Source organism: Sciurus vulgaris (genome assembly GCF_902686455.1).
Source record: "Sciurus vulgaris genome assembly, chromosome: 7".
Taxonomy (NCBI): Eukaryota; Metazoa; Chordata; class Mammalia; order Rodentia; family Sciuridae; genus Sciurus; species Sciurus vulgaris.
Window position 1 is genome coordinate 11,947,554 of NC_136467.1, and position 12,543 is coordinate 11,960,096.

Consider the following 12,543-nt stretch of genomic DNA (forward strand, 5'->3'; position numbering starts at 1 on the left):
AGGCTGCCATTAAAGTCAGGGGAAGAGGAGACAAAGGAGAGTGTGATCCCCACATGGGTACACAGATTCTGCACTTAGAAAGCCCCAGTGGTGTGCACCAGGGCAGGGGTGAAAACCTGACAGCTTGAAAGGAGAATGGCGGGCGGGGATGTAGCTCAGCAGTGGAGTGCTGGCCTGTGCCCAGGAATCAACGTACACCATCTCAGTGCAGCCTCACAGTCAGCCTGAAAGGTAAATATTATAATTAGCCCCTTGTGTAGTGATGGAAGCTGAGATGCAAGAAGCCAATGCTTTAGCCAAGGGTAGCCAGATGGTAAGAGGAAGGACAGGGTCCACGGGAACCCAAGCTGTTGACTCCACTTGATTCTTGGTCTAACTCTGCTGCCTCCCACCACAAAGGCACCACTGCTGGCAACACAGAATAACCAGATATAAACCCCTGTGGTTACCCAAACAAAAGGAAAACACCCAATGATGATAAAAATCTAAGAGTAAATAACAACATAAAACTAACTCTAGTGGGGCAGAGTGATGCACACCTGTAATCCCAGTGGCTCAGGAGGCTGAGGCAGGAGGATCAAGAATTCAATGCCAGCCTCAGTGACTTAGCAAGGCCCTAAGCAACCCAGTGAGACCCTGTCTCTAAATAAAATACAAAAAAGGGCTGGAGATGTGGCTCAGTGGTTAAGTGCCCCTGGGTTCAAACCCACGTAACAACAACAACAAAAGAAAACACCTAACCTATTGTCACTTATATTCAGAAGCACCATCTTGTAGATTTCCAGTTATCCTTACATCATGTATTTGACTATATACTGCAAAATTTTAATTTGTGGATCCATCATAATCCAGATAAACCACTAGACAGATAATTAATTTTGCTTAAACTAACTCTGAACCCGAATGGCACTTCTAGCCTACCTTCCTAAGTGACCCAAAACTGAATGGATACAATGACATAAACCTAAATAATGATTTAGTAGAGCAATTACCAAAAGTTTAAATTTTTCTCCTAAATTAGCCGCATGATAAAGAGTTCCAAACTTGCAGTTAAGTGAAAGTTTTTTTAATTATTCAGGACAGATGAGCAAAAGAGTATGACACCTGCCCTAAATTGTAACTGGAATTCATTTCACTGGTTCTTTGCATGTGTGGGTACACTCACACCTGTGCACACACACACACATGTGCACACATGCAAAAATCATGCCTGCCCTCAAGGAGTAGACATAAATATGTCAGCATGTACGTGCATGCATGGGACAAATCCCTGCAGCATCTTCACATTGCAAAACTGGGATCCATCGCGGCATCTGTGCAAATGTTGAGAGCCACAGCCTCATAGGGTTGAAATAAACAATGGATACTTTTTTAATTTGTAAGTGACAGGATGAAGAATATGTGGATTTTCCCCACCAGACTGTAACAATATTAAGGTAAATCAAATTTTGCACCTCATTTATTTAACAATGTCGTTTTTCAGTTGCTATAGGGCTTTTTTAGCCTCTCAGAATACAAGGCTGCACAAATTTCCGAGAACTTATTTTTGAGAAGAAAAAAAAATTGTTAGCTCTTGAACACTTAATTATAATTGGCTACGCTTCTTTTCTTTTATTAAGTGATAATTTATGAAAGACTACTTCAAGATTGTCTAAAATGCTGCCTTTGGAAAGACTGGAGCAAGGGAATATGTAATCACAATGTAATGTAATCAGAATATTTAATTAACATGTAATCATAAAGGAAGAAAATAGTCTTGGAGGATTCATACCCAAAAGTCAACAACAGGACCCTATTTAAAAAGCTATATGTGCTTTAAAAATGGTTTTAATGGTGATAACATGGCCTTTCATAAGATATTTGCTCAACGACTTTTTTCTTTCAAATAGAAAATTAAAAACCTTGCCCAGAACTTGGTATTGAAAGGCTGCTGCCTGAGACTTTCAAACCAATTCTTACTTGTCCTTCAGAGTCCCCAGCTTCTCCCAGAATCTCCATCCCAAATTCATCTCCAATCATATCCTCCTCCATCCACCCCATGAATTTCTTCTTTCTACTGAGCCATGGATTACTAATTAGAGATATCATAATTATGTTTATCAAAATCAGGGACTTATTTAAAATTTCTGATTGATATTTTCCTATTTAAGGATTCATAAGAACATATCAAAATACAATCATAAAAAAAAATCACTGGTGAAGTAAGTAAGACACATATGCCCATCAAATCAATGGCAAAACACAGGACAAGAAATGAATCTGATTAGCAATCATGAAGATAATACTGACCATTTCAAGAATGAACACAGCTCAGAATGAAGTGCCTTTTACACTTTCTCTTATTCGTGGACATGGGGTGGTTTAAAATTCATCTTTCATAAAAGCTGCCATAAACTTCTTGTCCATAACTCCTTGGATGCAGGAGTTGAGAGGTTTCTTAAGGCAAGTACCTAGCAGAACTGTCAGATGGTAGGACAAACCAATGGCTTCCCCAAGTGGCTGCAATTCACACTCCTGCCAGCAGGTTGCAAAGTTCCTTTTCCCTGCCAACCCAATATAGCCTGCCTTTTTTTTTTTTTTTTTTTTTTTTTTTTTTTTTTTTGGTAATGGGGATTGAACCCAGGGGCACTTCACAACTGAGCCACATACCCAGTCCCCCTCCCTTGCCCTCCCTCTCTCTCTTTCTATCTCTATTTTATTTTATTTTTTTGTTGTTGTTGTTGTTGTTGTTGAGACAGGGTCTCACCAAGTTGCTGAGACTGGATTTGAACACATAATCCTTCTGCCTCAACCTCCTGAGCTGCAGGGATTACAGGTATGTGCTACCACACTCAGCTAGACTACCATTTTAATTTTGCCAAATGAGTAAGAAAGGATGCCTTTCCCCCTTCAATTTATATTTTTATGGTTATTAATAAAGTTAATTTTCCTTTTATCCATGTGCTGACCAATGTGTAGCTTCTTCTTAAGGTACCTGGTTTCATTTGTCTACTTTTCTAGAGGACTTTTTGCATCTTTCTATGGAGTTCTAGAATGCCCTTATGTATTCCTCATGTGACAGATATTAATCCTACATCAGTTATATATGTTACAACATTTTCTCTCAGTTTTCACATTATTTTAACTGCCTATTGTGCTGTTATCTATATTAGAACTTTAATTTCAATGTGGTCCAATTTATAAATCTCTGTTAGAATTCTGCTTTCTGTACCTTGCTCAAGACATCCTTTTCTATTACCAGATATAACTTGACCTGCTGTCCTAACATTCAATAAAAGTTTGTGTTTTGCCTTTAGGCCTTTAATCTCCAAAGAATTGACTCCTATATGGTGTGAGAAAGGGACCTAATTATATTTTTTCCCCGTACTGAAAGCCCCTTAGGAGCTTTTCATAGATCCAGCAGTCCCTCTTCTAAGTAAGTCCTCCCATCAGATGAATCTGCTTCCATGATGGAATGTTGCATTCTGCCCCATTCACAATGTATTATTACCCCAAACCTCATAATTTCATATTAACTTGTGTGTGTGTGTGAGATACTAAGCCTTCTATTGTCTTACTACCTGATAGGGCAATTATCCCTTAATTGCTTATCTATCTTTTTTGTTTTGTTTAATTCTGATTTTGGAAATGTCGTAGAAATTTTTTACCTTTTTACTTTTCCATACTAATTTTTTAATCTGTTTCTCAAATTCCAAAAGTGTTGGGATTCTGAATGTAATTTTACTGAATTTTAAGACTGATTTGGAGGAAAACTGACATTTTTAGGATTGCAAGTCTTCCCCTTCATGAAAATGGTATATCTCTTGAATAATAAGTCTACATCAATATTCTTCAACAAAGTTTTCCAAATTTCTCCATAAGATTCTGACATGTCTTTTATTAAATTTTTCCTGGGTATCTCATAAATTTTGTTTCCTTTGCAAATGGGATTTATTAATTAATTATATTTTAGAAATAGGAAAGGTATCAATGTGTGTACATTATTCTTTTATGTAGACACTTTCCTAAAATCTTTTAATAGTTACAATAGCTTAACAGTTGATCCTCTTGGATCATGTAGATAGATGATCATTTACAGACTATAATTCTAAATATTGCAGTTCGATTTCTTGTCATATTTGTCTAGTTAGGCTGTAAGACCAAGATTAGATTATTACAATGAACATCCTTGCTTCATGCGGTCCTTTAATGGGAATGCTAAGTTTTATTGTTTTGTATGATGCTTAACATAACTTTATGTTTGAGGCTCCCCAGCTTACAGTCTGAACCTTCCATTCTCAGTTTGTTAAATTTTTATTATACACAAGTATACAAGAAGTACTTGTCTTATACAGTAATTTTCTCCATCTGTTGTTATAATCATGTGGATTTTGATCTGAATTTGATAATGTAATAATACTTAGATATTTTTCTCATCTTAAAAAAAATCTTTTGTTTTTCAAATAAACACTAGGTGCCTCTAACAATTTCCTACACGGCCTTATGCTCACTTTGATCAGTTTTCTCAGTTATAAAAGTTTTCTAAGAAAGTTTTCTTCAAGTTTTAAAACAAAATTGTCTATGTTCTTTTTCAAATTCCTTTATCTAGTTTAGTCATCAAGATTATATGAGCACGGAATTGTTCTTATAAGATAGCGGTCTCTTCTAAAGGGTCAATAACACTCTTGGACCTGTTGTCTAATCACTGTATTAGGAAAAGCAGTATATAATTTTTATTGTTAGTTCATTTCTTTAAACATTACTGTTTACTCAAGTCTTCTAATTTTCCTTGAGTACATTGAATTAGTCTGATTTTCTTGAAAATCATATTTTACATACTTTTTCAAAATTTTGTACACTTGCTGATAGTATACTCTGATGCTAAAAGATAATTTATATTGTTGGGTTAGTTGTTCTGGTTTTATCTTAATTATTTTGTTTGACTTATCTTTTATTATTTCATTCTATGTTTTAAAAACTATCTTTCTTTCATACCTACCTTAGTATTATAAACATATTTGTTTTGAACTCCCTTTCTCATCTCTATTATTTCCTTTGCTACAAGCTTTGATTATGGAAAGTACTAGGAAAGAAAATATTATGAACTCCCCAGTTTCAAAAGCAATAAACTATAAGCTAATCTTTATTCATTTGCTATCCACCTCCTTCCACCTATCTCTTGATTATTTTGAAGTAAAATATTCAGACATTATATCATTGCACCCATATGCATTTCAGTATATATCTCTAAAGGATGAGGACTCTGAAAAAATAACTACATTTATGTTGTCCTTCCTTAAGAGATAAAAAAATAAATATGGCCAATTTTCCCTACTATCTCAGAACTTTTTATAATTCTGTCAGGTTCTTATTAAGATCCATACATCAAAATTATTAATATCTCTTAATTCTCTCATCTGTAGCTTTTCTCCAATTTTTGAGCAGTTGTGTCTTATTTGAAGAAAATGAGTAGGTTGGCACCCGATCAAATAATTTCATTATTTTGAACCACAATATTATGAACCAAAAAATGTCAACAATATCTGGTCAAATTTCTTTTTGTGATGTTTGCAATCAGTACTGATAAATCCACTCAAGTTGGGTTATAGTTAGAATTAGGGACTGCAAAGTGATCATTTTGAACTTTTATTATTCCTTTTGCCATCACAAGTCTAAAAACCACAGTCATAAAAAGAAAAAAATTCCCTTCATCAATGATTTGATTTACCTTAGGTACAGTTTAAACAGAACAACAAGATAAAAAGTAAAAATATTTGATTGTTCTCATCTGTCCGTTTTCAAAATATTAAGTTGGTAGCTCAATGGCTTCCGAATGTGACAGCTGAAGTGCTTCCTGTTTAGTCGTTTTATGAATGCACACACTTATACATATTTGATATGTCATGACTTTTATTGATCCTCACATTATCTCATCCCTGACCAGCAGGAACTTTTCCACTGGGGCCCCGAAGTCTCCTTGACATGTTAGTTGGAGTCTCTAATAGCTTCCTGGGTTTCTGCTATGACTAGCTATTCCAGGCCCTTATCAATTTCCTGCTCAGCAAAACCTAGACTTGGCCCCTTCTCCATGGACTCACGGTTTTATTGATGAATGGCATTTGGAAACCACAAGGATGCTCACTGCCCATTGACACTGGCTGCTCTTCTTTTTTCTCTAGACCTTTCCAGTGAACATAACATGAAAATATCTTGGATGAAATGTGTCACGACCTTCTACTGATGATTCTAATTCGCATCTATGATTATAGAGTTGCCACCTCACCTTGTCCATCTCACATGGGTTTCCTTTTGTTCCCACACATAAAACCTTGGATCTCAGTGGCAGCAGGATAAATACCCATTGTCTTTATCCTTCGATACACGCAACATTCAGAATCATATTAATATCTTCATCCTACAAAGATAACACCACAAACTGTCAGCCAATCACATTCTCAAAAATAACTTGGAATAATTCCTCTGTATGTTATTATTGTGCTAGTTTTCCCAATCATTTAGATGACAAATATCCAACTTACTGTCTATGGATGGTCTTCCTTTGGGCCAAACCTTGTATGTATAAAATATCTATATGTCAGGTCACCTTTCAGTTTGGAGAGAGACCCATTATTAGAGTCCTGCCTTCTACGGCATGTTCACCAGAGACCCCAGTAAGGACCTCAGAAGCTGCACTGGTTCTGAAACATTTTCACATTAAGTTCTGGCTCTGTGTGTCTTCAACGTGTAGTATAATTTAGAGTTCCGACTCCAGGCGATTCTGTTTTCTCCCAGGGTAAGGAATGCTCCCCTCGCTCAGGCTTCACATTCCCCCTTTTCGATTAACACAGGGCAGGGATCTTACACCCTTCTCCATTAGGCAGTGCTGTAGTTCCGATGTGGTTCAGGTGTATCCTCCGAGGCTTCAGGTGTTGAAATTTGATCACCATTGGGATATGTGAAGAGGGCAGAAACTGCTGTGTGAGTGGCACATGCCTGCAACCCCAGCTACTCCAGAGGCTGAGGCAGGAGCATGGCATGTTCAAGGGCAAGCTTGGCAATTTAGCAAGACCATGTTCCCAATGTAAAAATTAAGTAAAATAACAAGGGCTGGGGGGTATAGCTCAGTGGTTGAGCACTGCTGAGTTTAATCCCCAGTACTGGGGAAGAAGAAAAGGTGGTCAGAGGTGGGGGCCACCTGGGAGATGATTGGGATTCAATAAAGGCATTAGGGTGGAGCCTTCACAATTGAATCCAGTGATTTACAAGGAAGACCAGAAGACACACATACAACTCTCACACGTGATGCTCTCTGGCTCTTTGCCAGCAAGAAAGCCATCACCAAATGCACCCTCTTGACCCTGGACCTCCAGAGCTGTGGGCCCAAATAAACCTTTTTTCATTAAAACTTACCCTGTCTGTGGATCATAGTATCAGCAACAGAAAACACACATTTACAGGCAGGAAACCTGGTCCTCCTTCTTGGGTATGCCGGGGTTATCTATAACTTGCAGGTCCTGAGGTGAATTTCAGCCTGGGACGCCCACTGACCACCACTATTGGGGTTTCTTCATGTAGGTACCTGAAATTTTCCACCTGAGTCATAAAACTGCATATGCATTTCTTAGTATTAGAGTTATTTTAACTGGCATTTCTGTGTGTTTTAAGTAGTAGGGTTGTTCCCTATACCTAATAAGGTGACGGTCACAATCAGGAGCCTCCAAAAGCAAACTTCCAGATATGTTCACACAGAGCAGAAAAGGTATGAGGAACCCAGAAGCTTCCTCATCCAGATATTTTGGTAATTGTAAAACATCTGAACCAGTGATTGATCAAATTTCTTACCTGGAAATGGAGTTCAGGTAAATTTGCATGCAGTTAATTTCTGGTAGTCATTTCAAGGAATTTTTAAACATTTATTCTTGGTTCTATCAGATTCTGACCTTGGGCACGATGCCCTAAGCTTTTAGTACCCAATGGGAATGCTTTATTGCTAATTTGACTTTGATGCATAAATGCACCCTTTAAACCATTTATCCCTTAAGTTTGAAAGCTTGTCTCTGGGTGTGTAACAAGCACTTTTCAGGAGCACTATCTTATCATCAGTTCATTATTTGGTCATTTGTTCTGAAAGAGATTTTGAAGCTTTTCATGTGTCTTGGTATTTAAATTACCAGATTCCTCAAACTTAGCCCTCATCTCTTCTTAAAAGTCTACATTTTAGGAAGAGGAAGAATTGTATCTTTTCAATTTCTTAAATGCATCTTAACACAATTTAAAGAAGACATTTAAAAATAAATTTATACCTTGGCAATTTGATTTCCAGGCTGAGCAAAGTTTTACAAATGAAATACTTTTAAATAAGTCATAATTAATTAACTATGCAAATATATCAAATAAATTTGGATACATAGTTAGATGACTAATTACAGTTCAGAAAGGTTAGAAATTGTAATACTATTTTTCAGCTTGGTTAATATAATATTCTAATTGGGGTTGCTTTGATCATTGGGAATGTCAGAGACAATAATTTTCAAGCTTGGCTGATTTCAAAATCATATAGTTATGAGTATTAGCAGCTTAATATAAAATGTGGTGCTGTCCACAAAGTTAAAAGAAATTATTTTTGTCATAATAAGCTATATTAATTTAATTAGTTATGTATATGATTATATTTTTCATTTGAAAATGAAAGCAGAGTGATAGTTGATAGATTTAGTTCTTGAAAGAGAAAAAAAGAACTCTTTGATATTTGAAATAGTTTCATAAGAAAAATTTTTGCCTCCTTAAGTTGTATTATTTCATGTTGTAGATTTTCTAAATGTCCCTTAATTCACGTTTATAGTTAGTGTTCACAAGGGGCTCAGCAACAAGTTAGGTATTTCCACTCCTTGAGCTAACTTGGTCTATTGCAATGACTTCCTACTTTGCCTTCCAGCTTCCAGATTCACTCCTTCCAGTTTATCCTCCACCCTGACCTCTAGATCATCTTCATGCAAAAGAAGTGTGAAACCTCTGTGTTTCATGGTTTCACAGTGCTTACCATTTCCTACAGTGACAATCCCAAACTGAGGGGCATGGAACATTTCCAGTTAACAGATGTGTTTTCTGGGCTCATACCTTATATTGGACTTGTATTTGTTTTAATTTAAATGTTTTGAAATGTAAAAGTCATGCTATCTTATAAAATTATAGAAATCTGACTTTTCTTTAAAAATTAAAAATAATGATGTGGCTCCACACCCCTGGAACTGAGCAGAAACTGCCCCTTTTAGAGGAAATCATCTGTACAATCTGTCAGTTTGCAGCAGGTGCCCCAGAGCCCCCTTGCCTGAGGGACAGTGGCTGCTGGGGAATGAGTTTGTGGTCTCTGAACACAGGCCCAGAGCCGGATTTATTAGTTTACCCACAAGACAGTGGTGGGTTGAGTGGTAGCCGCCAAAGATGTGTCCCCTGGGGATCTCAGAACAGGGCCCTATTTGGAATAAGGATCCTTGATACGTCATCGAGGTGTGTCAAGAAGACGTATCCTGGAAGAGGGCAGTCTTATACCTGGGAAGCGATGTTAAAAAGACAGAAGGGGAGAAGACACAGAAGCACCCAGAGAGATGCAGACCAGGTCAGAACGAAGGTGGAGACTGAATTATGCTGCCCCAAGCCATTCATTATTGGTTGGATCTTAAATCTCCCCAAAGGCCATGATACTAAAGGCTTAGTCATCAGCCTACAGCACTGTTGAGACATGCTGGAACTTTTAGGAGGTGGAGCCCAGGGAAAGAAAGTTAGGTCCTTGGGAGCATGCCCTTGAAAGGAAAGTCAGAAAGCAGACCGTGTTCTCTCATTCACTACCTCTGCTCTCCTCCTCTCTCTCTTCTTCCCATCCATGTGAGGTGAACAGAGCTCCTCTGCCACATGCTCCCACCATGATGTTCTGTGCTGCCACAGGCCCAAAGCAACATGGTCAAGTAACCATGGATGGAAACCTCTGAGACCATGAGCCAACATAAACCTTTCATTCTCTTAACTTGATTGTTTCAGGTGTTTTGTTACAGTGACAGAAAGCCGATGAGCACACCAAGGAAGGTCAAGGATTGCCAACGATCACCAGAAACTTCATGAGAGGCATGGAAGGGATTCTCCCTGAGGGCCTCTGGAGAGAAGCAACACTGCCAACACCTTGGTTTTAGATTTCTGATCTCCAGAACTGTAAGAGAATAAAATCTGCTGTTTGAAGCTGCCAACTTTGTGGTAATTCATTGCAAGAGACCTAGGAAACTCGTGATCTGGCCCTGGCGATCTCTCTAGATCCACCCTCACCTGTCTGGTCTTCACCTTTGACCTCTTCTTATCTGCCTGCTATTCCCTCACACCCCCTGTGGTGTTGTGACTGCTTTGGCAACTGCTGTTCTCCTGCTTTGTGGTTGAATCTGGAATGTTTCCAAAGGCTCCTGTGTTGGAGACTTGTTCTGAGATACAACAATGATCAGAGTGGGGCTTTGGGAAAGATTGGCTCCTGAGGTTCCAACCTCATCTGCAGATTAATCCACTAATGGCTTCATAGTGTGAATGGACTATTGAGAGGTAGTGGAAACTTTGCGAGTTGGGAGCTAGTTGTAGGGAGTGGGTCCTTGGGAGTACCCTTGGTGACTGTATCTTGTCCCTGGTCTCTTCCTTTCTGTTTCTCTCCTTCCTTCCTGGCTGCCATGAGGTGAGCAGCTTTGCTCCACCATACCTTCCCTGCCATAATATTCTGCCTTCCCACAAGCCCACAGTGATGGGGCCAAGTGACTATGGAAACCTCTGAAACTGTGAGACAAAATAAATCTTTCCTCCTTTACATTGTTTTCCTCAGGTATTTTGTCACAGTGACAAAAAGCTATCTAACACACCCTACCTGGAAGACCTTCCTATCTTTTTCTTCCTGATTAAATTATAAATCATTGCAATGTGTTTCCTCTTTAATCCCCAAGCTGAGCAAGCTGTTGCCCCCTGGTGGCACTGCTGTTCCTTGAGCTACCACACCCCCTTTTTAAAGCCTTCCACACCAGACAAATTATTTCAAGGGAAGTCATCTTACAGAGGAGGTCATATTTGAACTGATCATAAAAAAAGGGTTGAATTTATGAGGCAGGGGATTGTTCATTTTACATGTCCACTTGACTAAGCTATGGTTCCCAACTGTCCAATCAACCACAATATAGATGTTGTCTTAAAGGTATTTTTTAAGAGATGATTGACATATCCATCAGTAGACTTTCAGCAAAACAGGTTACTCTTATATGTGGGTGAGTCTTACCCAATCAGTTTTAGGGCCTTACAAGCAAAGACTGAGGTTTTCCAAGTAGAAGGAATTTTCCTCGAGACAGCAAGGTAGAAATCCTTCCTGAGCCTTCAGCCTGCTGTCCAGCAGAATTCAGAGTCTAGACAGCAGTATCAAGTCTTACCTGATCTGCCCTACAGATTCCAAACTTGTTTTCATCACAACCAATATCCATTAATCAAATGATGTACAGCCATGATACCTCACCTGTGGAACCCAGAGGCCACGGCCTCCTAGAACAGACTTTGAACTGAAAAACTGAGGACTACAGTTAGGGCATGTCACTTTGTAGCACCTGCCAGTTCCAGTGAAACTTACAGAGGCTGGGAGGGCTGACACCAGATGGAGAGGGAGTGGGAAGAGGAACCAGGCATCACAAGCATCGCAAGCAACTCTAGACCGACATGCCTGATTCTCAACATACGTCTGAAGTGCTCTCTGCTCTCACTGAAGAGCAAGAGCTTGGAGATGCAGCTCGGTGGTAGAGTGCTTGCCAAGCATGCATGAGGCTCTGAGGCTCTGAGTTCAATCCCTAGTGCTGCAAAAAAAAAAAAAAAAAAAAAAAAAAGAACAAACAACAACAACAAAAAACTCATTTTCTAAACACTCTAATATGGGTCTTGAGCAATTACTTTATTTCTTCTTGACTGAAAAGAATTGTTAAAATATGGGAGTGGGGACAATAAATTTTACTTTTAAATTACACAGCGGGAGCAAGGCAATTCTTCAGGCCATTGTCCTATGAAATCATGTTCTTCACTTGGGAAAATTCACATTTTAAGCACAACGTTTAAATATTTGATATTAAAAGTACACGCTCTCAAATGCTGTGCTGTCAGTGAGGGAGAGCAGAGTAGTGCCGATGACTGATCCTCTCTTTCCATGGGACTGAAAACACAGCTTAATGACTCCAGTCATTCTGAATAACATTTTTTTTCTTTATTGATTCAAGTTAATCAGCCAGGCCACCATAAAATGCCTGTAGCTCTGGATGCCAATCAAAACAGAAGCATTCATGCAGATAAGGGAAGTTGTCATCAGTCGTTGTCATCAAGCATCTGTGCTTGGGACTCAGAAGTGACATGGCCAGGCAGGCAGACCACAGGACTGGGCTTTGGGTACGAAGGGCTTGCAACTAAGCTCTTTCTTCCTCATCTTAGGAGAGTTCTTCAGCCTCTTTGAATCTTCACATTCTCCTCTATAAAGCAATGCTTATCATACCTTCCCTGTAAGTCTGTGAGGGTCAA

The 12,543-nt window shown here is 38.7% G+C and overlaps 1 protein-coding gene across 1 annotated transcript in view; it reads left to right on the plus strand.

The window, feature by feature from the left end:
- Nucleotides 1-262: 262 nt before the first annotated feature.
- Nucleotides 263-12,543, plus strand: part of NOX3 (NADPH oxidase 3) — a gene marked incomplete at both ends in the record, with an annotated part of 72,641 nt that continues 60,360 nt past the window's right edge. Inside the window, one exon of the mRNA XM_079149245.1 lies at nt 263-313. Coding sequence (XP_079005371.1) covers nt 263-313 — 51 coding nt within the window. The remainder of the gene's footprint in view (nt 314-12,543) is intronic.